The sequence below is a fragment of the Asterias rubens genome, chromosome 19, assembly GCF_902459465.1.
Source record: "Asterias rubens chromosome 19, eAstRub1.3, whole genome shotgun sequence".
Lineage (NCBI taxonomy): Eukaryota > Metazoa > Echinodermata > Asteroidea > Forcipulatida > Asteriidae > Asterias > Asterias rubens.
The window spans coordinates 9,499,364-9,525,898 of record NC_047080.1 but is presented as its reverse complement, the minus strand read 5'-3'; the positions used below and the strand labels follow the sequence as shown (position 1 = coordinate 9,525,898).

Genomic DNA, 26,535 nt, shown 5'->3' with positions numbered 1-26,535 from the left:
ATTTAAACCTTAAAATGTTACATAATATAATTAACAAATTGTTAGTTGAAACTTGATGAGTGAACAAAATTTAAAATCTCTAAAGAATTTTGAGTGATAAGTATACGAGGATGTAAATTTTGGTTTTATAAAGCTGTACTTTGTAAATGGTTGTGATAATGATAAGAATTAAAAAGAGACTAGCTGGTAACGAACAATGAAAATACACTCAATAGTCGTTGTATAGACAAAAGCCCAAACTAGGTAGATAGAAAATATACATTGGTAGACATAACCTAAACTAAGTAGTAGAGAAATAGTACTTTTAAATTCATTAATAATTTTTCAAAATCAGACAATTTTTGTTTACACTTATAGTTGCTTTCATACAAACACTTTTTTTATATGGTTTTATATAGAAGAAATCAGGTTTTTATTGAAGAAGTTCACATTTCTTATGATATTTGTGACCCGCTACCTGAAAATGAGTCAGATGTCGCCCAATGCATAATTAAGTAATGGACAGTTTAGTGTGTGGAAAAAAAAAAAAAAAAAACATTTTTTTCATATTACTTTTTAAGAACCATATTTGCATGGTTAACCTTTAGAACACTTACTTTTAGGCAATAAAGCTATGAATACAACAATTTTGTGATCATACTTATGTCTTGTTTGTATCCTTTTGCGCGAAATGGTAGTTTAAAACATCGCTTTACTTGTAATTCGTTTTTCAGAAAAAATTATGTATTGGCTAATTTCAAACGGAAGTATCAGCAATGCGATACACCCCAAAGCTTAGACATATACCAAATTACTGCTGTTGGTGTGTTCTTTCCAGCCATGCATATAACTCAATCCTTAAAATTGTCAACATCTGACTCATTTTCACGTAGCAGGTCACATTTTGTATCCGTTTATATAATACTTGAAACTTTGCATATGAAAGATTATTAATTGATATTATAACTTTGTCCATGTGTAGCAATGCAAACAAAAACTAGTATTATCAAAGTTATTTTTCTATCCAAATTTGACTACATGTAGTCTGTGAAATTGTGTCCATGGTTACCAAATGTGCTTTAGTTCTTAAAACAAAATACACTATATTTCGTTATCGCCTACTGTTTTCATCATGAGCACAGATTTTTTACATCGCCAGTAAAATTATTTTTTACTGGGTAAAATTTAAGGGCTAGAGTGTTAAAGCATAATACTCCAAACAATAATGAGCATCAAAACTTATTTGATAAAGTGCACTGGAGAGCTGTTGATAAAAACATTGTTAGAATTGACGCCCTTAAATGTAGTTTTTAAATAAGTTTTACCCTAACATTTTCCAAGGTATTTGAAAGCGCACAAAATTGTATGCAACAAATTTTTCTTTTTCTGTTATTTTCTTGCAACTTTGATGGCCAATTGAGCAAAATATTTACAGACTTAATATTTTATGCCCATGTTGGGACCAATTGAGGATTCTCGTCGCCGTTTACCCAAACTTATAGTGCCTTTAAATTATATCTTTGCAATCACATAAACACAGTTTTGGTTTGATTCTTGAATTCAACTTAAACTGAATTAATTTGGTGTTTTTACCATTCAACCATTCGTTAAATTTCAATTTGATTATTTATGAACTTTTCTTTAAAAAGTGCACTTATATTATGTGTAACTGGACAATTGTTAAATCTTGTGTTGGTTTACTTTTGTTAATTGTATTGATTCTTGAACTTGTAATGAAATTGTGGAATGAAATTGTGAAGTGGAGTTAACAATTTGGTTGGTGTAATGCAACAAACAGTTAGTTTAATTTTATTTCAAAAGCTGATTTGTTCTCAATTACACTCACTCACAACTTTAAACTTGGCAAAACCCTGATTTACCATTACCCTAGCTATAGCTCAGTGTTCACTATTCCTCAACCAATAGAAAATCAGGACCGTTAATGTTACGTGGCGCCCTCTGCAGTTGAAAAAAAAACCTAATAGTGTGAAATCATTCACTTTTATAACTTATATTTCATGTTTAAATTCGTTTCAATGTTCACTATTTTACCACATCAATTATCCCTTGACCACAAATTCACTGATAACAACAAATATTTAAACGCACAAATTCGTTTTGTTAACGATGATGATTTTTTAGTTTGAAAGAAATTGTTGCAAAATTTTTATTCAAATGTACATCATCTACACGTTAATAAATAACCATAATGGATTGGTGGTGTAGATTGGTTTACAATGTTTGCGAAATAATCCCATTCAGAGAAATGTTTGATGAGTCGGGAACCATACGCATATAGTAAAGCGTAGGCAATGTCAACAAGTGCATAACGACAATCACATGAGTTGCGACAGAAAAACGAACAAATCAGACGTGAATTCACATTTTTTTTTAAATGAATCTGCATTTTCTTTATTCTGAGAGACTATGATGAGATTATAAACCATGTCTTAGAGCAAAATTTAGGGCATAATGAGCCTGCATTGGCGGAAAAATGACTACTTTCAGCGGTTGCTGGAGGAGGGTCCGGCCAGCCACTCCGCGATGGAGTTGCTGGTGGACGACCTGCACCGTGATAAACCGCACACCATCGGGGCATTTCTCGCTCACTACGGCTCGGAAGACTTCTTGTGGGGGATGGTACGAATGCTGGTAGCAGACAATACAAGGTATGGTAGGCTTTATAGCCATGTCATGATGTCATGTAGCATTGGAGTAAGACATGTGTAGGAAGAAAAGCATTTACTGAGATCTCAAATAAAAAATGTCAACAAATCTGAAGTGAAACAACTTTGTGGATTGTGGTTCACGACCACGCCACTTACTTGTGCAATATTGTATTTATTTTATGTTAATATTAATTTTTTTTGTATAATATTATGTTAATATTAATTTTTTTTGTATAAAATTTATTGTATATTTTTTTCCCATAACTTACAGGTTGTTTATTTGAACCATTATATAATTGTAAAATTGTGCTATTGTATAATTACCCACTTTGTATTCTTTTTATGTATAATAAATGTAAAGAAAAATACGTTTTTATTTTATTTTATTTTAATTAAAGTAAGTGAGTTGCTTTTTGCTGTCCCTCGAGCGTAGGGTTAGGGTTATCAAATTTACTGTAAAGCTCCTTAGTAAACACATCCACAAAATTTCTTATTTTGATTGCTACATTTTAAGGATAACCTGTGACAAAATTTGACAACTGAATTGGATAAATTTGTACCGGCTGGTTATTCTGTCTTGATTTTATTGAGACAGCTAATTCTATTTTCTCTATTATTGATATTAATAATACTGTTAGTAAATAATTAAAAATACTCAATTCAAATTCCCCTAAACAAATGTAAAGATCCATTTTAGTTTGGTTGGGTCATTTAGTCATACCGGTAATTGGAATGTTGATCAGGGAATTGTGTCTAGAATTGGGTAATCAGTGTTTTGTGTAAGGACAAGCCTGTAAGCTTTAGGCTTCGTTTTTGAAAGGGCAAGGACACCAAGGCGTTTTCTCCTTGTTAAAGGCAGTGGACACTATTGGTATTACTCAAAATCATTATTAGCATAAACCTTTCTTGGTGACGAGTAATGGGGAGAGGTTGATGGTATAAAACATTGTGAGCAACGGCTCCCTCTGAAGTGCCATAGTTTTCGAGAAAGAAGTAATTTTCCACGAATTTGATTTCGAGACTTTAGATTTAGAACTTGAGGTCTCGAAATCAACCATCTAAACACACAACTTCGTGTGACAAGGGTGTTTTTTCTGTCATTATTATCTCGCAACTTCGATAACCGAATGAGCTCAAATTTTCACAGGTATGTTATTTTATGCATATATGTTGAGATACACCAACTGTGAAGGCTAGTCTTTGACAATTCCCAATAGTGTCCACTGCCTTTAAAGGGCACCCTATGAGGAAGTTGTAAATTTCTAACGGAGCATTTCATTGCCTTCGTTGCCTCTGTCAGGCATGTAGGATACTACAACAAAGTCGATATATCTGTTAAGAGCAGAAGTAACTGTTTGCAGTTACAGGTATTTTTTAGATTGCCACCCACTACTTTATTGCCCCATCCGAGTACTGACACCTTAAACAGAGATGTTGTTCAGTTGTAATTCCATTCAGTTAGAGTTTGTCACATTTCTTTTAATGAGAATATTGGTACTCCACTCACAAAGTGTAAAAATTCCAGCTGTCACCAACACCCCATTTTCTTATAAATTGCATATGAATAATTGCGACAACACACTGGCTACACAAGTGTCTGTACAAGCATAGAGAGGGACTTTCTTTATTCTCATCCCTGTATATAGGGGTGCAGTTTTCAAGTCACTTAACTTTGTGATTTACTATTCAAACAGATCTGTGGGTGTCTTGTGTGTACCCAACGATCTTAAGGTGTTGACTTTTGGGAGGTAATGGGTTTGCTAGTGGGATCACCGAGTCTGGCTGTGTTGTGTACAAAGCATAGTATAGAGCAGAGGGAATAATTAACCTTTATTGACAGGAAGCGGGCGTAGTCAGGATTTTCAACTGAAAACAAACTTCTCTCTCAATCATAATACTCTATTGGGTACAGTCCTTAAATATAAATACCTCAGTCCTTTGGGTAGGCCTGTGCTTCGTTTTTTGAAAGGGCAAGGGCACCAAGGCATTTTCTCTTTGGCAAAGGGCACCCTATGAGGAAATTGTAAATTTCTACTGGAGCGTTTCAAGGGCACCACGGCAATGGCAAGGGGCAACGGAGGCAATCGCGTCCGTTGCCTCCGTGAAGTATCAGGCCTGCCTTAATTGGGCACAGATATATGTACCTCCATGGTAGGTCTAACTCTGTGGGCACACAGTTCTACCTCTAGGGTATTGTCATGTACATTCATTATGTGGTGACACAAAGAAGGTAAAGTTATTATTGATAACAAATGAGGCGTAGTCAGGATTTCAACTGAAAACAAACGTTTAGCTCTCTCATTTATGATCTATGTTACTGATTGGTTATAGGTCTTCATCTACCTCATTTGGGGTACAGTTAGGCCTATGCCTTAATAGGGCACATTTGTAACATCCATAGCTGATAGGTATAACTACAGGCACAAATACCTCTAGTAAAAAATATATACACAAAAGAAGTGTCAACTTTATTGACAGGGAACGAGGCATCAAAGTCAGGATTTAAACTGAAAACACACTGAGCACTCTTTATCTATGATACTCAGGTTGCGTTCTCCACACTATACCTCATTGGGGTACAGTTATACCCAATGTGGCACATTTCTACCTCCATGAGGTATAGGTATACCTCCATTGGGTACAGGTCTGCCATGGAGGAAAACATTCGCTCATCCATGGTTATACCATTTTACCTCCATGATTCTACCTACCTTCATGGTGTAAAATTGTTGAAACCTAATGGGTTCATGGTGTGTGTAATGGCGTTGCCCAAATGCTAAAGGCAACGTGACACCTTCCTACATCCCTTGTTCTTGGCAAATAAACTGGCAGAGGAGACATGCAATTCACTTTGTGTTTTAAAACCAAGAGTAACACCCTGACGCTTGTGCCCTTGAGCAAGGCACTTAATTTTATAATTGCTTCGTGAAAAGATGGGGAGGTAGTGCATACTGCTCCTCAAAACCGTACCCCATGCATCTTAATACAGACTGTGAAGAGGTAACCCTGTTTCTCAGGAGTAGGTGGCAACATGCCCCTGGTGGCAATGGGAGACTTTCTGGGACGATAGAGGGCAGCAGACTTACCGGGTAAATCCATTGTTCTCAGAATTATGCGCATGTTCAGAACTACGTAAACAATGGAAATTTACCCGGTATGTCTGCTGCCGCCTAGCGTTGGAAAGTCTCCTATTGGTTTGGGTTGACACCTTAGGTAGCCCTCGCCTTGTAGTGGCCATCCGGCCTTGTGATGTTAGGTGGTCTCTCATTTAAAAAAAAAATAATGAAAAAATTGTTTTTCTTGTTACAACCCACACATAACATACAAGTGTATTTTTCCATCTCAAATGAAATTTGTTGATCCTCAAAGTGAAATACAGTAGAAACAAGGGATTTCAAAGGGATTTCTTAGTGGATTCTATAATTTGCCATAAAACATTCTGTAAACTTATAAATAAACAATCTCCTGATGTGGACAGAGTAAGCTAGTCAAAACAATGACACAAAGAACTCACTCTGCGGTATTGAATTATTTAAATAACAACAATTTTCCTGGATCTAATATAATCCTACCTCCATGGTAAAACTTGTTTTTCCTGGCCAATTTCTTACCTTCTGTCCAGGTATAATTTAAAAGCAGGCAATTTCTTTTTTGAACTGAGAAATCTCAAGAATTAAGAAAAAATCTACTATACATGGATTTATATTATAGGATTTGAGGCATTGCATGGTGAGGTATTAATATGTATACCTCATATCATAGTTAAGAAATTGTTGACATTAGTTCTCAAATGAACCCAATCTGCTCAGCAATATACACAGATTGTGTTACCGCAAACAAAATGTGCAATTTATAAATTTGGATTTTTCTTTTCTTGTAGGGTTGCTGGAAATGCTGCCTACATCTTTGGTACCCTAGCCGAGAATCAGGAAGGTCAGATGAGGGTCATGTCAATCATTAATGGGTCACACCCACAAACCATCTTGCCTGATCTGACCAACATGCTGGATTACGACGACGATGAATCCGTCATGAATGCTGCAGGAACACTTGGAACATTGGTAAAATAATTTGGTCTCCCTCTAGACATAATAGACCTTTGTCACGGTGCAGCCATCTTGAAGATCTCCCATTGGTATCAATGTAACCAAACCGAGGCTGGAAGAACAAAATAGTCTGGTTCCTAATTGCAAGATGAATTATCATACATTATTGTTATTCGATACAAGGAACATGACCAAGATGGATGCAGCATGATAAAGTTCTATAGTCTTGGTGCAAGGTTCTTGTTGAGTTGATAAACATTGTGGTAAAACATCGTAGGCCGTACGATTGTAATGTTCATACACTCAACGCTTACACACGTTGTGACTTTTCCACCGTTAGATGACGTTTCTATAAGCCGCGATCACGAGTGTGGGTGTGGCGGGGTGTTTTGGAAGTTTTCCAACAGCACCCGCTATCGGTCGATTGTAATGTGCACGGCGAGGAGGGAGCGAGGATCTCGATAGTTGAGTGATAGTGAATATAAACGTCTTGCACCAAGACTAGTACTGTAGACATGGGCATTCAGGGCTTGAAATAAACACTAACGACCTTACAAGTCCGGCGGCCTTTAACAGTGGTCCGCTGGCCAAATGTCAGTTAAAACACCTAAGGACCAGTCAAAATTCTCTGCACAAACTGGTCCAGCTGGCTAGCTCAGTGTTGAAAAACATCCCTATTTAATAGAAAGGATTGAATGAGTGAAGAAGCTGTTTGACTAGTGAAATGACAAGCTAAGTGATCCTGCTGGCTAGGATACGAAAAAAGTTAAAGGGAAGGTACACGTTTGGTAATATTAACTTAAAAGCTAACTTGGTAACGAGCATTGGAGAGCTGTTGATAGTATAAAACATTGTGAGAAACGGCTCCCCCTGAAGTGATGAGTTTTTGAGAAAGAGGTAATTTCGCACTAGAATATTAAAAGACTTCTAGCTAGAAGTCTTTTATTCCTATCTGAAAGCACACAAATTCGTCCAACAAGGGTGTTTTCTTTCATCATTTTCTCGCAACTTCGATGACAAATTGAGCCCAAATTTTCACGGGCTTATTATTTTATGGAAATGATGGGATATACCAAGAGAGAACACTGGTCTTTGACAATTTACCAAACATGTACATGCCTTTAAGGTTAGAAACTGGACTGTTCCTCAGGTGTTTTAACTGGCATTTAACCATCGGACCAGTGCTAAGGGAGAACAACGTATTGACTCTTGAGTTTTATGTACAATCCAATTTAATCTAATTATTGAATTTGAATTATTTTGATTATTATTCCATGAAGGCGGAGAGTCAAGGTGGTCGTGATTGGATGATCAAGGAGCAATGTCTGGATATAACAATCAGCCGAATCACAGGTCTACTAAACAGTACTAATATGTGGACTGCAAGTAACGCAGCCCTGGTATTAGCAAGGTAAACAACTTTCAAGTTTTACTATTATAATTCATGTGCAGATATCGTTTGTCACAAAATAAAGGTTTTGCTTCGTAAACGAAAATAGTGTACCAGTTGGATTACCCAAAGCTGTACGCACAGCTCTGTGTTGCAGTCACTGTGTGGCCATTCCTTTGATCTGTACACTTAAAGGAACACGTTGCCTTGGATCAGAAGAGCTGGTCTATAAAAAGCGTCTGTAACCCTTTTTTATAAAATGCATATGGTTGGAAAGATGTTGTAAAAGTAGAATATAATGATCCACACAAACATGCCTCGAAATTGCACGGTTTTCCTTTTACCTCGTCGACTAACACGGTCGGCCATTTGTGGGAGTCAAAGTTGTGACTCCCATAAATGGCCGACCGTGTTATTTCGCAGAGTAAAAGGAAAACCACGCAATTTTGAGGCAAACTTGTGTGGATCATTGTATTCTACTTTTAAGACATCTTTCCAACCGTATGTATTTTATAAAAAACGGTCACAAACGCTTTAAAGACCAACTCGTCCGATCCAAGGCAACGTGTTCCTTTAAAAAAAATCCTATTATTCAACACTGTAAAAACAAATGTGTGGATATATACAGGCAGTGGACACTATTGGTAATTACTCAAAATAATTATTAGCATAAAACCTTTCTTGGTGACGAGTAATAGGGAGAGGTTGATGGTATAAAACATTGTGAGAAAGGGCTCCCTCTGAAGTGCCATAGTTTTCGAGAAAGAAGTAATTTTCCACGAATTTGATCTCAAGACCTCAGATTTAGAACTTGAGGTCTCGAAATCAACCATCTAAACGCTCACAATTTCGTGTGACAAGGGTTATTTTTCTTTCATTATTATTTCGTAACTTTGATGACCGAATGAGCTCAAATTTTCACAGGTTTGTTATTTTATGCATATATTGAGATACACCAGCTATGGAGGCTAGTCTTTGACAATTACCAATAGTGTCCACTGCCTTTTAGTCCACATAGTGTTTCAAGCCCCTACATTGTAAACTATTACATGGTGCTAATGTAAAGATTGGTCTTATATTTTGAACATCTCAACAAACTTTTTACAAAAATAATGAGTTCTTGGATTGAGACACCCTTGGTTTTGATGAAGCACTTTATAAGAACGATTTATGATTAGTTGTTAGAAATATGAAAACATTATGAAAATTTGATAGTTGTATATTTAGAAGTATATAATTACATATCAAATGATATTTTTAGAATCAATTTTTGACATATCAGAGGGTGTTTTTTGTTTCTGTAGATTATCAATTGCTGAAGAAGGATGTCAACACATGCTAGATCACAGCTTCTCCCATCAGATCCTGACTAAACTTATTGATTCATTAGGAATAGATGAAGCAGGTATGTAGAGCTGAAGAAGCCTGGGTACCAGAGATGTCAAGATAACGTCATTCAGAGTGTGTTGGAAATTAATATTGATAGCTCATTGTTGTGAATCTAGCTCAACAGAAAGCTATTCTTTTGACGCTCATTAAGGTTAAAACATAAGCACAAGTGGAATAGAAAAATGTAGAGCTTTTGCCTGCCTTAGAAACAACTTTATTGTCACGTAAAGTTGACAATTGTTTTCCTGTTTGATGCTTACAGGTCGAGGTATGAATGCAGCGTTTGCATTGGGCCGGTTATGTGACTTGGAGGCTGGACGAGCCAGACTACTGCAACACCCAGACTCCGATAGAATGGTAAGATTGATCAAAAAATGCGACGCGGCATGGCCGAGTGGTCTACTCCACCGGACCCAAGCTCTGGTAATGTCGGCAGCAAAGTGTGGGTTCAAATCCCGGTCATGACACCTGTGCCCTGGAGAAAGGCACTATACCATAATTGCCTTGTAACAAGTTGGGAAGGTAACACACTCTGCAATAGGTAATGCATTCTGCAGCATGCAATTTCTAAGATTCAAGTTTTTGGGTGAAAAATCACCTCCTCTAAAACTGCATTACGTCAAAGGGTGTTGTTTCTAGCAGTGTTTTGAATACCAAGTAAGTTTTATGGTCATTAACTTTTGGAGGAATTACCAAAAGTACACCCTGCCCTTTAAATGAGTGTCATGAATCGACGCACTTTAGCAACGATAGCCAGGTGTTAGTTAAGTTGTTGACAATTGAAGCCAATATTGTTGATTGGCAATTGGCAGATCGGTGTATAACAAACCCATAGAGCAAGGTTGATGTTCAATGTATGATTGTTTTCCTACTTTATTCTGTTTTGCAATTTCTTCCCCTCAGAAAAATCAGTAAAACTTCTCTTTAAATAAGGCTTGAAAAATCTTTTAAAGCCTACACCATATATACATGTATGTACATAATCTCAGCTCTTGTACTCTATGAAATGTTTCTACGTTTTACTTAGGACCAGATACAATGCCCGGTATGGTTATAGAGAAATGCATTTTTTAAGGTAGCATTTGATTAATGTCAATTTAATATTGTAAACATGACACTTCAAAATATTGACCTGATTTTGTTGTCGTTGTGTATCGTAGGTAAGCAGACTTTGCCATATGCTCTCCAGCAAAGACTTTGGGTGCGGGAAGAACGCTTGCTACGCTATCAGTTGCCTAGCAACCAGTCGTCAAGGTCATGATCGGTTGCTAAGTCACAGTACATCAGAGGTCATGTTGCAGAGGTTGGGGTCGCAGCTGAGTAACGAGGATTCAGAAACGGCGTGGTTTGCAGCGATGTAAGTGTTGTTTTTTAAAACAAAAACTCCTTTAAATTTTATTGATATTCCTACTTGTCAGGCATTTTATTAGGTGTTCAGCCAACAGCTGAAATTTAAATCTGGTTTGTGGTTTGAGCAGTCTCCTGACGATGACTAGAGCAAGCTTGTTGAAGCGTTGAGACCAAATAAAAACTCACTCCGGCATAGTGAAGTTAATAACGAGAAGTCCCCTCGATCCACTAAGCGAAAGTAGTAGTGCGACTGATTTCCTACGTTTCGCCTAGCAAGCCTAGCAGGACAGTTCTTTTTAGAACTGAGAAGTCTCCTGAATCCAAGAAATCTTCTCTGCAATGGGAAAATATATGTGATGTTCATAATGTTGAATTTGTAACTGATTTTCTTTCCCTTTTTTTCCTCTTCGTTAGGACATTACGAACTTTAGCGAGTAAGAGAAAAGGCTGTTTGAGATTGCGAGATCATCCCCAGGTTGTCCCTGCATTACAGGTTGGTTATTTACTCCATCATCAAAACTGCATTTATACCAAACCTCCTTCCCGGATATGTCACATTTGACCTTTATTGTTTAATGTCATCAAAGTATACCTTTGGTTTGAGGAACCGTTGGGTAGTTTTAGTTGAGACATTTAATTGAAAAAAGGTGTTTGCGTGTTTTAGATATCACTGAAAAATCCGTAGTGAATATGTCCATGCAGGAGGAATAATCCCTAATAGGAATACACCATCTGAGCAACGTTACAGGTACTGAGAGTAGCGCTTCTCATAAGATCCGAAATCTGCATGCCTGGAGTTGTTTTCCTGTGTCTAGATTTGTGTATTTGTGAAAAACGAATGTCTGGAATAAAACGGTTAGGAAGTCAAGCAGAAATACCGGTTTTTAGTGTGTTTCATTGCTCCGTATTGTTGTTGTTGTAATTGACACAGGAGTTTTTGTGATACACTATCGAAAGCTGCTCTATAGGCTTCTAACCAAATGTTTTTATTGCAATTAATTTTAAGAGTGATTACCAAATGAATACCTTCACATATAACCTTTAACCTTTGACTTCTGAACTTAACAGATTGTGAAGCATAAGGATCTGCCTCATCAAGATCTTAAAGAGGAAGTTGAGTTAACGCTTGAACTCTTGAAGACGTTGGATAAACCTGGGCCTCCATCACTTCAGGTCAAAGGTCACACAGAAGTTCAAGCTGACTGGGAAGAGGTCACGTTGAAGAGTGGACTGGAGGTCACGTATAGATTGTTTAATGGTGGGTGATATTTGCATTGTTTTGTTTTGGAATCAAATAGTGTTCACTGATCCAATCAGGTTGGCTCAGTGGGTTTTTCTCTGCCTTTCACCTCTGTGCCTAGTTTTGAATCCCACCTCAGACCGGAGCCTTGCGTGTGGATTGGGTTTTCAGTCCCTACGTGCATTGCATGGGTTTTCTCCATTGGGGTTTTCCTCTCACATCTAAAACTGAACGTTTCTTCTCCTTTCCTATTCATCCTGCTATCTGCGTTCAAGTTGTGCTGTTTGATGTGTAATCAAAATAGATAAATAAAATAAATAAATGTTACAAAGTAGAATAGTTGACAAAGCGAAGCAAGAACAAAGTAATGTTAGTTCAAAGATTTTTGACTGAGGTTGTTTACAACTTTTTTTCTTATTAAGTTAATCAAATAATAAACTTCATAGGGCTATATAGCTCAGTTGGAAGAGTCCTGTCAATTGTCTTTGTTCAACCCAAACTAGTTAAGTTTACTTATATATCTTTGAAGTCCAAAGCAATCTACAGTACTATTGCTAATATTTGTAATACTTTTTTCCAGATTCCAAGCTCATCTTTGAAGGTAAATCCACCAGCCATCTTGTAACACATCTACGCGCTGATACCCAATACTCCTTCAGTCTCCAACTCAGTACAGAAGGAGACGATAGTCCCATCAGCGACTTTGCCATAGCAACCACCGACGAAGCTCCGCCCGACCCACCAGAAGGCTTGAGGATTCTCGCTGTTACAACCTCCCAGCTTAAACTAGGGTGGACACCCCCGGGTTTTAACAACGGCGCATTGAAGGGGTATGTTGTTTACAACGGTAAACAACAAGTAGAGACGACAACTGAATTAAGTAGCATTGTTAGTGGTCTGGCACCTGGAACAACCTATGACCTTCATGTAAGTATTACACAGCTGAATCCCATTCATAGTTAGGAATCCTTCACGGTGGCTTTACAGAAACTAGACTTTGATCTTCATCAGGTAAACCTTCTTAGGTACCACATGTGGGTTTTAGCTTGAATAAAATAGGGATTTTGTTCTGAGGGAAGGAAATAATTACTAAACATGTCTTTCCTCTTTTTGTTTTTGATCTAGGTATGTGCATTTAATCATAAAGGTAAAGGACCAAAAGCAACCATTACAGCAACCACCACTGAACTTGGTAAGTTTGTTATCAAACTGAGTAAAGTCTCTCCACACAAATAGCAAATACTGAAAATTGAAGGCTGGTTTTACAATGATTCAAGTTTTATTAAAGACAAGATATACTTTTGATAAATTGTCATAGACCAGTATCCTCACTTGGTGTTTCCCAACATATGCATAACATAAAAATTCTGTGAAAATTTGGGTCAATGAATTGGCAAGGAAATAACAAAAGTAAAAACCGTGCCTGTTGCATAGAATTATGTACTTTATAAGACGCCTGAGAGAAGCTTCATTCTCAGATTCAAATGTAGGCTGACGAGATACCTCTTTCTCTTTAACTACGTTACTTCAGAGGGAACTGTTTCTAACAATGTTTTATACTATCAACAGCTATCCAGTGCTCTTGACCAAGCATGTTCTTATGGTCATTATTTAGAGTAGCTAACAAAGGGTATACCCTCCATAAGAGTTCATGGTTTAAATTCATAACTATTTATAAGTTTATAGGATTTGAGGCATTGCATGGTGAGGTATCAATATATATTTGGTTTGCGGTAACACCATGTGTGTATCTACTTGCCAGGTAGAGTTGTTCTTAGGGAACTGTCTTGCTTTATTCTACTGCCGTGGAGTAGATAATCGGAGGGTCGGGAGACTTCTCAGTTCTGAAAAGAACTGTCCTGTTTTTTAACTATTACCAGGGCGGATGGTATAGAAATTAGACTGGGCTACTACTTTAGCTTATAGGATCATAATTAACTGTACTGCCGCGGAGTCAGTTCTGAAATTGGTCTCAACGTTTCGACTAGCTTGCTCTAGTCATCGTCAGGAGACTGGTCTCAGACTGGAGACAGTCTCCTGACGATGACTAGAGCAAGCTCGTCAATTCAATTTAATATTTTATTTCTAGGTAAACATGCTCCAGGCAAACCCAGCTTAACCAACCGGGGTCGGAGTGAGATTCATGTCACGTGGGCACCTCCTGAGTTTCCCCTCGGTCGACTCCATCGATTTGAATTAACGCAAAACGGAAAAGTCATTTACTCAGGAACAGATCTCAACTATACGGCGCATCGACTCACACCAAATACTGAATATAAATTTACTGTAAGTGAAATATTTTTTGTCTAAAGGGGCCATTCAGAATTGTCAATGTTTAAAAACTTCGCCAACAATTGCGGGTGGGTGGCTCAAAAGAAACAACTAAAATTCAAACTTCGGTATTTAGATGTGGGAGGAAAACTCTAGCTGAGGAAAAAACAGCACCGATGCACAAGGATATGTATATATTTAAAAGGAAGACAAAATACCCAGCTGGCCAAAATCGTAAATTTTATTCCTGATTATAATACAAAGTAAAAATTGTACCCTTGTTGCATGGAATTGTCTCAGATTCAAATTCAAATTCAAGTGGTCTTTATAAGTAAGTTTTATTAATAGTCATTAAATTGTGGAGACATTACCCAAAATATACACTGCCTTTACCTGCCAGTGTGTGTAAAGCCTTTTTTTAAATAGAGGGGCTCGTCTGTTTCTTATCATGAGGTCAAATCATAATGTCATTATCATGCAAGTGCAGGAAAATTCAAAAGAATCCAGTTTAATATATTGCCCCAAATTGGCACAACATGCAATTGATGTGTTTATTGATCAATTGATTGGTCAAAGTCAATATCAACCTTGTGGACTTGGTAACAAAAAGGTCAACAAAGCACTTGGTGTGTCACGTGGCAACATATTTGCATAGCAGTGTAAACAGATCAAAGAGTAGTCGAGTCCAGATAACATAAACTTTATCTTACGGGCCATCCGGAATAGTCAATGTTAAACAATTTCATTTTTTTAAATTTTTTTTTACCTGTTTTGACCCACCAACAAAAAATTATGATTTTTAATAGTTGAATGGCTTCAAAACATGATCTATACACTGAAGGGCATTGATACCGTTTTAAAGTGCACAATATAAGAACTAGTAATATTTTTATATTATTAGCTGTTGAGAAATTGTTGTTTTTTCTCCCTTTTTAGGTGATTGCTGTGACAAGTGAAGGGAAGTGTGAAAGTGATGCAGCCAAGAAGAAGACGCCCAAAGATGAATGTAAGAAAATTAAGAAATGCCATTTTCTTCATTTGGTATAATTAAGATTCAATTTGAAAAGAATATCTGCGTATATTGAATGACACTTTAAGTGTGGACTTGGACAATAGAACTCAATTAACTGTGTATACATGTCATCCTCATCAACTGTACGTTTTTCTCGTGCTTTCTTAGATAATGTGCAATCAACAGCCCCCATCTTCTTCTCTCACCCAGCGAGGGCAGCAGAGCAAGAATCACCTGGTATGTAGAAATATTCCAGAGGGAATGTAACTGTTTATACGTTTAGTAATCACTCTGAGTTTGATAGTAAACAACATTTTGAGAAACATTCCTTGTCTGCTCATATATTAATTCTTTGCAGGAAAAACCAAAGATAAGAGCTCTAATCGGACACAAAGCAAGCTCAACAATAAGCGGATTTCATCTGCAATGGTAAGTCATTATAAACCCACCATAATAAGGAAAGACTGATTTGTTGAATGAAATGTTAACTTGCAAATTACTCCATGAACATAACTCTTTGCTTTCTTTGATATGAGATTTATTATAGATTTGATTCTTACAGGCACTGGACACCTTTAGTAATTGTCAAAGACCAGTCTTCTCACTTTGTGTATCCCAACATATGCATAAAATAACAAACTGGTCTTTGACAATTACCAATAGTGTCCACTGTCTTTAAATAAGAGGTGTAAATATTTGTAAATGTTAAAAGGTTTACATGTTTTGTAACTTCTGTTTCTATGGTAACATTAACGCACGCTCTCAGAAGGATCAGCCATTCAATAAATCTTATGTATTCTGGGTAAGAAATGTTGCTTTTAAACTTCTTGAATTTTATGGTTGTTTTAATTGTTGACCTCAAGTAAAGTCTTAATATAATTTGGAAATAAATTGTTTTCATCAGATTTGTTATTTTTAAGTTGATGTTTATTAGTTTTTTAATAGGTTTAACTTTGTGGTCACTCTGTACGAATGAAGTATTGTTTGCACAACTTGTTGTTTGACCCATTTAACATTCATTGATGTTTTCTAAACTAGTTATTGTTATTAACATTTTGTGAAACTCTGTAATCATTCACACATATCATATCGTATAGTTGATGTTACTTGTAAACATTATTTTTGTATTTACAGCAGAGGCATTTAAAACATCCAGTATCACCAACATCAACTGAACCACCAAGTGTACGTTCTTCATCGAGACCGTCATCTGGTGAATATCACACGTTCTTTAAAATGTTGCATCAAAATCTCTCAATAAGTATTAATAGTAGTAGTAATATGATTCTTATATAGGTGCATATTATTTACAATAAACATATCAGTGTGCTTTACATTAGAGCCCAGGGTTGGTTTCACAAAGATAGTCCAAACTTAGTACTCCTAGGACTCTTTAAGAGTTATTAAAAACTTAAAGACACTGGACACTATTGGTAATTGTCAAAGACTCGTCTTCACAGTTGGTGTACATGTATCTCAACATATGCATAAAATAACAAACCTGTAAAAATTTGAGCTCGATTCGTCGTCGGAGTTGCGAGATAATAATGAAAGAAAAAACACCCTTGTCACACGAAGTTGTGTGCTCTCTGATGCTTGATTTCGAGACCTCAAATTCTAAACTTGAGGTCTCGAAATCAAATTCGTGGAAAATTACTTCTTTCTCGAAAACTACGTCACTTCAGAGGGAGCTGTTTCTCACAATGTTTTATACTATCTGAAAACCTCTCCCCATTACTCGTAATTACTCGTAATTACCAATAGTGTCCACTGCCTTGGGGCTAGTCCTAAGTTAGTAAGTGAGTAACTCATCCTTACTCGAGATAAGACTAGCCTTAACATTTTGTGAAATCCACTCTTGGTCATTGGGTCAATAACATTTCTTTAATTTTTCTCAGCTCACTGGTGAGCCCTGAGCTGCCATGGTGCTCAAAAGGCTTTTTCAAACACAATATAACCGCTACCCTCACAGGTACCCATTTAATACTCTAGGGCGAAGAGAAACAATTATAGTAATGTATCTTGCACAAGTGTTATGACCGGGATTCGAAACCACCAGAACTTGAACTTAAAGACAAGGGACACTATTGGTATCTGTCAAAGACCTGTCTGCTCATTTGGTGTATTTCAACATATATGCATAAAATAACAAACCTGTGAAAATTTGAGCTCAATCGGTCGTCGAAGTTGCGAGATAATAATGAAAGGAAAAAACACCCCTGTCACACGAAGTTGTGCGCTTTCAGATGCTTGATTTCGGGACCTCTAATTCTAAATCTGAGGTCTCGAAATCAAATTCATGGAAAATTACTCCTTTCTCGTAAACTACATTACTTCAGAGGGATCCGTTTCTCACAATGTTTTATACCACCAACCTCTCCCCATTACTCGTTACCAAGTAAGGTTTTATGCTAATAATTATTTTGAGTAATTACCAATAGTGTCCACTGCCTTTAATGCCCTAAACCGCGCGGCCATGAAACCCTACTGGTTTGTTGATGTAATTTTCTTTCTATCCGTAGCTTTCAGTAATGAGAGTTTCCATTCCAAGAAGCAGATGAGACGAAAAAGATCTTCGAGCCTCCTGGACAAGAAGGTATTACTTCAAGACTAAGATCTGATTCTACTTCTCATAAACTTATTCACAAGTTTGCTTGAGTAAAGCCCTTATCACACTGTATGTCATATCCCCGTGGGAAAAAGCCCTGGGGAGGCCCTGGAACCTTTTTTACCTCATGGTTACCATCCACTCACACTTTCACACTGTGTCCCTATTCCACATGGTTCTGGTTGCACGTTTCAAAAATAACCCTTGGTTTTACCACTTACCCCTACTGGAGCAGGGGTTGGCTATTCCACTGGGTAGGCCCATTTGCCGGAGCAGACGGGGGGAAGGCAGTTATATGTGAAAAGACCGGCTGTTATTCCTGGGGGAAACCCAGGGAATAGAGTAGTCTCAAAAGGGCGTATGTTCTGAGGATACTCCCACCATGCACACTTTTAATTCCTACTGATGTAAACAATTGTCATTTCATTTCATAGGCAAGTAAAGCTTCCTCCACAATGGCGCCGTTGGCTGAATGGCACGCAGGAAGACAACAAAATGGCGGCTCATCGTCTCAATCAGAAGATGATGAAGATACCGAGGATGAGGAAGAAAGATGGCCAGGAGCAGTAAGCCAAGACATCCCCGGAAGAGGTGATAACTACAAAACTTTCTACGACAAGAAACCATCACAGAAAGAGTCTACGAGTACTTCAAATACTTCATCAAGGTTACACCGAAGTCATTCAGAAAGCAAGAGGAAAATATCCCCTGAAAATGGAAGTTCAAGGCATAACAAAACTGAGAGATCAAACTCGGACGAGGTCAGGTCTCAGGGCAAAGGTCATAGTAGGTTGTCCCTAAAGGAGACAAATTCGCTTAGTAATCATTCCGGATTGGAACAACAAAAGCAATCGAAGAAATCTTCAAAACATAAACGTTTATCATCTGGCCATCATAGTGATGACGAATCGGACCCTGCAACGTTCAAACTTGACAGGCTCTTACGGAGTCTGAAAAGCTCCACCAAGCACAATGGTCCGTACAATTCAGGACTCGCCCAACAACGAGCGTTGGGCCCGGGTAAAGACGCCTTACATAGAGCGCCGACCAGCGTGACTTGGGATCCGAGGCAAAGCTCCAGCTTGGGTCAAGGGTCACATTTCCCAACCCATGACTTGAAATTGGAAGGGGTGACGTCGCCGAGAGAAATGACTCCTCGAGAGATTGCAACCTCGGGAAAGGAGTTCACCCTCTTAGCAAACGGACAAATTGTTTTCCGCGACGCGAGATCTGGAAGCGGGTCCTCGAAGAAATCGTCGTCTACTGAAGCGGTGACGACAAAAACTGAAAAGAAATCCACCAAAGATAAAAAACGGTCCTTGTCCAAACCGTCCCAACCGGATGTTTCCTTACAACCTATTTACCAAGATGATAAGGGTCTTCCACCAGCTGAACAATTCATACCTGTCTTCCCCTGGGAAGGAGGTGAAGGGTCAAAGGTTAATAATGCTCCACCCGCTAGTTGGATTACACAAACTAAGTAAGTGTTTGTTAAGAAGTTTTTTATAATCGCGTGTGTAAAATGGCTAAATATAACTTTCTAGTGCTTGAAACTTCCAATTTAAAGAGAGGGTATACCTTTGGTAATTAATAAAAGAAATGATGACGAAAAAACTTACTTGGTCGAGCACTACAGCGCTTGACATATGCAGATGTTGATGATGTGTACATTTTGAGAAACAATTTCCTTCAAAGGAATGTGGTCAAAAACATTTCAATCTGAGAAATGGTTCTGCATGAAAAATTTCTCAGATTTGTTATTCCAGTTGTGGATTATTCTTCCTGCATGGGTGTGACCACTCCAGATATTCGGCAACATCTCAAAAACACTTTCACAGGTTGGTTTTAATAAATCTACTATTAATCTGAGTATAACAATCAAACAGTTCCAAAAACCAAAGGTATACTTTTCCTTTAAAGGCAGTAGACACTATTGGTAATTATTGGCAAAAAACCTTACTTGGTGACGAGACATGGGGAGAGGTTGATAGTATAAAACATTTTCAGAAACGGCTCCCTCTGAAGTGACATAGTTTTCGAGAAAGGAGTAATTTTCCACGAATTTGATTTCGAGACCTCAGATTTAGAATTTGAGGTCTCGAAATCAACTATCTAAAATAACACAGCTTCGTGTGACAAGGTTGGTTTTTTTCTTTCATTAATTTCTCGCAATTTGGAAGACCAATTGAGCTCAAATTTTCACAGGTTTGTTATTTTATGCATATGTTGAGATACACCAAGTGAGAAGACTGGTCTTTGACAACTACCAATAGTGTCCAGGTCTTTAAGTGTGTTTTCGTATTTTTGATGATGCTGTAAATTTTCTGTGTTTTTTTCTGCAATGTCTGCTTTTTTTCTTGCTCGATTTCCATCTGCAGCTTACAGAGATTATACTTAGTTGCCTGATATTTCTAGCAAAGCTTTCCATCTTAACTGTTTGGAACATGTGTGTTGCTTGCATCCTGATGCCTAATAGTCTTGGTTCAAGACCCTCCTGGTCTTAGCCCAAGAAGTCCCTGAACGATAGTGGATGTAGTGTAGCCTACTAGCTGCGCATGGAGGTAAATCGCTATAGCATGCCCTTTTACGCGTGCCAGTCAAGTCGGTTAAAACATGCTGTAAGAGGGCGCGCTGTAATAATAAAAAATAATAATACTAGCCAGTTTTAGTATCGTTCTTTTCACATCCAAAGGGCTTGTCATAAAAGCGCTGTGCAACAAATATGCGCTACTAAGCTAAATCAATCACAAGAACCATCTCTGCCCTTACAGGTACCCATTTACCCATGGATGGAGAGAAGCAATTATAGTTAAGTGTCTTGCTCAGGGACACAATTCTCACGATCGGGATTCGACCCACACTCTGCTGAACTGAAACACAAGAGCTTGAGTTCGGTACTCTTACCCGCTCGGCCACGACAAAGTGCGATTTACAAACGAGCGCAGTACACTATCCACTATCGATCACTGACGTCTTGAGGCAAGACTAGATTGCCTCATTGCTTTACCCTCAATCCCTAATCCCAAACCCCCATCATGTAAACCCCTATTTCAGGACCTCTCTTGCTGATTCGGCAATCCCCTTCCGCAGTGCCTTAGCGGATCATTCCTCTTTCTACCAGCGTGCTAACTCCATCATCAGTAGCCACAGGTACAGAAAACCAGCTTGCTCAAACTAAGGGAGCATGGATAAATTAAGTCCACGGGCACGCCCGCGATCTGACATGTTCCTTTGCAGAACAACTCAAACAAAAGAAAAAAACCTACCCAGTGTCAAGCGTTTTCCAAATATTTGTTGGCCAAATACCACTGTGTAGTATGGTATACCTGAGCTAGACTGCAAACACTGATCCTTCACTCCTTTGTGGGCTAAAGGGCTGCCTTGTCCGTGTAATCTGAACAAATAGACTTGTAGACAAGTCGTTTATGGTCCCACAGGGTGAGATAGTCAATTGCAGCGGTGCTCTCCGCGCGAACTGCTGGTTGCGCGACTGCTGCGCACTGCCCGACTTCTAATGGGGAGTAGAATTCGGCAACCAGCAGTTTGCGCGAGAGCAGTGACAGCTCGACCATCTCACTGCGTGGGACCATTAACGACTTGTCCACAAGTCTAAACGAGTTCGATAATGAGGATACCTAAAAATCACTGGATTGCTTAAATCCATCGTGGCACGGGCCCGTGACAATTTTGGAACGACCGCGTGCTGGATCATGTCTGCATGCGGGCCACCACGTTCTTAATTTATCCATGGTCCCCAAGTCTAAAGCCCTTTTCACACTGTATCTGGGCCCAATCTGGGCGCTTACGATCACGATTCTCCGCTTACGTGCAAGCACTGAATTTCTGCGCCTGCCTTATAGGCGTAGAATCCCTAGTAACGCGGAGTACGCACATGCAGAAGCCAAAATTCGCCGCTAACCCGTGAAATACGCTTGCTGTAAGCACGGAATTCCCTGCTTCCGTAAGCGCCGATTCTGTGCTTACGGTAAGCAGATCCATGAAATCGGGCCCTGTTATCCCTGTGGACTACAGCCCTGGGAGGCCCTAGGACATTTGCTTATCCCACGGTTACCCCGGCACACTTTCACATGGTGTCCCTTTATTCCACACTGGGTTACGGCTGCACGTTTCAAGAATACCCAAGGGTTCTACTGCTTACCCCTACTCTGGAGCAGGGGTGGCTGTTCCCCGGGGTATGCCCAACTGCCGGGGCAGACCAGGGGTAAAGCGATCATAGTGTGAAAAGGCCGGCCGTTCTTCCCTTGGGGGAAACCCAGGGAATAGAGTAGTGTGAAAAGGGCTGAAATAGTGCTTCAACTTTAAAGAGGAAAGAAATGACTAATTATTTTTTGTGATGCTGCATTTTCCAGTCAGTGGGGCAAATAACTAACATGAGGCTACTATCTGGTGGTTACAGCATTTTGATGCAAGGTTAGAGACTTGTAATTTTTTCCCTACTCGCATGAGGATTCTATCTATTGGAAAATGCATGAATCACGAAATATAATTGGTCACTTTCTTTCCTCTTTTATACATTGTTCTCTTTGTTGTTTTCATCAATTAGAGAGTTGTTCGTTGTCCAGATTGTGCCTGTTTTTGATGAAAAGGATGTCGTCTAAATCTGAGTGCGTTTTGATAATCTCTTTTAACTCTTGTGTGAATTATCTGAACGGTGGATGAACAATAATCGATTATAAATGAAATAGTCTATGTAACACTGCATGATAGGTTTTCATGTCTCGGTAGAACATATTTGACGTTAAAATAGATGTTAAATTTGCATCGGGGATAAAGAACATTAATTTGGGTTTTTACCCATATACACCGATGTATGTTAGCACTGAATACTCGGTACTTTCCCGAGTTCTGCGAAAAAAAATAACAGGCATATTACTCGGAAGGGATTCGAACAGGGCAACCTCAGTGGTCTAGTTGGTATGACACTGCTCTAGAACTGCAAAGGTCGTGGGTTTGAATCCCAGTAAAATGCCTGTGTTTTTTTCACAGAACTCGGGATACAGTGCTAACATACATCAGTGAATGTGGGTAAAAACCAAACTTAATATATTTGAAGTTATTATTACCTTTATTTAGACCATCTCTCAAGAAGAACTTAGCCAAGCTAGCCAGTTACCCAGGAGCTTTCCAGTACGAGCCAGAGTTTCCGTCGAGTAAACCGGTCATCGCCAACAGGTACCAGTTTATCCCAACACAGTTCAGGACTCAGCCGACCAACCTACCGGGGCAACCACCAGTGCAACGAGGTACCACTAGCACTAACTTGTATGACAAAAGTAAGTAGATGGAGTTTGTTTCTTTGTGGCGTGTCATGGCCGAGCGGTGAATAAGAGCACCGGATTCAACCCTGGTGTTTGATCAGCAGAGTGTGGGTTCGAGTCCCGGTCGTGACACTTGCCACGTACAATTGGGGAGGTAGTGCTTTCTGCCTTTCCAGCCAGGCTTCTGATTGATGATACACAAGCCTACATCCGTATGGACTGTAAAGGGGTCCCCCTGTTTCAGGATTAGGTGGCAACGGCCTCTGCAATAAAATAATTGTAGCCCACACCTTGTAGTGACCTTCAGGCCTTGTGTGGCTGGCAACTTGCATACAAAATAAAATTAAAAAAAAAAATCCCCACAAACATTTATTAGCCAGGGTGTGTCCCCCAGCATTGACACCAATGTATTTCAGGATTTTTGTTAAATCCTTGGACTATAGAGTCAAGTGCTATTTCAAATGGCTCAGGGCAAGCCTTTGTATCACAGCTTCAAGATGAGCAAACCCTGGTACCATTGTCCCATACACATTCATTCAGAATTGTGTATACATGTAGGTGTTCACCGTCTCTTAAAGTAACCGAGTCCGAGGAGTTCAAATTTAAGTAGAAACTTGTGATCAAGCACATCATTGTATCATACAATATTCAAATCTAAAACGCAAATGGCTTATTCAGATGCAGCCTTACTACATACTGCAACCTGTAATCAATACCTACTCAATTATTGTCTCAATTTTAATATTGACTTTATTTTTGTTGTAGGTGCATATTCCAAGAAACTTGATACCTTGGCTCAGATGACAATAGAGCGCAAGACAGGAGTTTTATGTCAAGACTGTGGGCCTGATGGCGAAGGAGATGGAAGGACCACACCCAAACAAACAATCGCATTGAAATATTCACATAGGAATGATATGTAAGTAGTAAATTTACCTCACATACTGATGACTAGACAATCATAAAAATAGAATGTGCTAGTCTGATACAAAATAATGCTTACCAGAATAAGGTTACCAGCCGAACTACCATGCCACAAGTACAATTTACAACTGGTATCCTGTTTATTTCTGCTTAGCGGAAAATTGTTAAGCTGTTCAACAGTAACTTCAGACATTTTTGGTTGTTGGGGGGAGGGGGGAGACATGGAAGCGGGTGCAAAGAAGTAATTAGGGGATTTTATCAAACCATTCATTTGTTTGTCATTTTGTAATCTCATGGGGGCATGAGGGAGTATGGTTAGTCCACTGTTTACATACGTGTACAATAACATCTTCAATTCTTTGGCACATAAATCTGGTGTTTCTGATCAGCAGAGTGTGGGTTCGAATCCCCACCGTGACATTTGTGTCCTTAAGCAAGACACTTAACCATTGCTTTGTCCTTCGGATGGGATGTAAAGCCGATTGGTCCCATGTGTTGTGTTATGCATGTAAACACCTTGTAAACCCATATAAGGTGCTAAATAATTGGGTCTCATAATTCATCACTTCAATAACCTATCATTCTGAAAGTTTGTATATACTCAGCGCCTTGAGTACCTTGTTTAGTAGATACGTGCGCTATATAAGACTTCGATATTATAATTATTATTATTAGATGTGGCGGACTAGACCCTACTGTTCTATTATTCCCTTTTCTAAAAAATCCATTGTGGGGACTCACTTTAACAAAGAAAAAGTTGTGAAAACCTTTATTCCATTGTGTAAACTCCCCGCACCACTGTGTATGCCAGAAGTATCAAACCAGCATCATATGATGTCTACATTGTGATACTTATATTTTTTTCACAGAACTGTATCGGTCGGTCGAGCCAAGACAAGTAACACAATATCTTCAACAACAGTGCCTGACATCGTCAGCTGAGTAAACTTGGAATAGAATCTTCAAGAAGGTGGGGAAGCCAGGGGTTATTCATCAAAAATTCACCAAGAGATCTGGGCCCAATTTCACAAAGCCTGTAAGCACATAAACATGCTAAGCACATTATAGAATTGCCTAGCAGAAACATTATACCAGCCAAAATTACATTCAGTTTGAAACTGGTGCCTCACTCATTTGTCACCATTCTCCACTTACTGTACGAGCGCCAAACTTCTGCGCAAGTAAACGAAGAATGCCTAGTTACATGCACGCGCACAAGTAAACATTCCCTGCTAACCCGTGAAACACGCTTGACGTAAGCCTAGAATGTCCTGCTTCCGCAAGAGCCGATTCTTTGCTGGCGGTAATCAGAGCTATGAAATTGGTCCCAGTAATACTTCACATAAAGATCACATTAATGATTTTATTACTTGATAAATGTTGCTTTATTTTGAAATTTGGCGTCTGAAGTACAATCTGAAGTGATAATATTTTGTACACATACATGTACATGTATTACGTCCACTTTAACTGTATTAATACAAAATGTTTTATTTTACAAAAACTATCACAATTAAATTGCTTCCTATTCATTAGGTTTTAAAGATACGTTTTTAACAATAACAATCAATTATTGTTACAAAACAAATTGTATAGAAAATGATTAGTAATGAGAAAATAATGTTTGGATATTTTGGAACTTTCCGAGAAAAATATTTGATTAAATCAGATTTGCTCTAGATATGTAACATTTTGTACTTTTGCATCTTGCATCTATACTACGGCTGGCTTTTACCTTACTAACGGTTCTTCTCAGAACCACCTCTATTTTAAGTTGGGAAGGTAGTGCATTCTGCCCTACCAGCTAGGCTCCTAGTGGATGATACCCATGTCTACATCCTTACAGACTGTGAAGGGGGTAACCCTGTTTCAGCCCCAGGAGTAGGTGGCTCCTAGTGGATGATACCCAAGCCTACATCCTTACGGACTGTGAAGGGGGTAACCCTGTTTCAGCCCCAGGAGTAGGTGGCTCCTAGTGGATGATACCCAAGCCTACATCCTTACGGACTGTGAAGGGGGTAACCCTGTTTCAGCCCCAGGAGTAGGTGGCTCCTAGTGGATGATACCCATGTCTACATCCTTACAGACTGTGAAGGGGGTAACCCTGTTCAGCCCCAGGAGTAGGTGGTATACCCCTTTTGGAAGCTGATATTGGTCGATAGCCCAAATAAGTCAAGTGTAGCACTCGCCTTACAGTGGCCGTACAGCCTTGTGAATTGGGCGATATTTCATTAAAAAAAGATATATAAAAAAAATACTTGAGTAAGATTTGAAACTCTGCATGATGGGAGTATAAGTAGGTGAGGTTTGTGGCAGCACTATGTGTAAATTTCTTTTAAGTAGTGTTGTTTCTGAGAAGAACCGGTGGTTGACAACTC

At 38.7% G+C, this 26,535-nt stretch overlaps 1 protein-coding gene across 3 annotated transcripts; it reads left to right on the top strand.

Moving 5' to 3' along the window:
• The first annotated feature begins 798 nt into the window (after positions 1–798).
• Positions 799–25,976, top strand: LOC117303153. Of its 3 annotated transcripts, XM_033787271.1 has the most exons (22): positions 799–2,648; positions 6,529–6,709; positions 7,975–8,105; positions 9,389–9,489; positions 9,736–9,830; positions 10,634–10,830; positions 11,238–11,316; positions 11,892–12,081; positions 12,644–12,990; positions 13,189–13,255; positions 14,153–14,349; positions 15,271–15,340; positions 15,515–15,583; positions 15,705–15,775; positions 16,113–16,148; positions 16,481–16,559; positions 17,869–17,942; positions 18,389–19,434; positions 21,009–21,104; positions 23,049–23,248; positions 23,999–24,152; positions 25,027–25,976. In XM_033787271.1, exons 1-22 carry the CDS (start codon positions 2,452–2,454, stop codon positions 25,097–25,099), a joined length of 3,750 nt encoding a protein of 1,249 aa, XP_033643162.1. In that variant the 5' UTR covers positions 799–2,451; the 3' UTR covers positions 25,100–25,976. The 3 variants fall into 3 exon arrangements, with proteins under 3 accessions (XP_033643162.1, XP_033643163.1, XP_033643164.1); XM_033787272.1 differs by lacking the exon at positions 16,113–16,148; XM_033787273.1 differs by lacking the exon at positions 21,009–21,104.
• Positions 25,977–26,535: the final 559 nt, after the last annotated feature.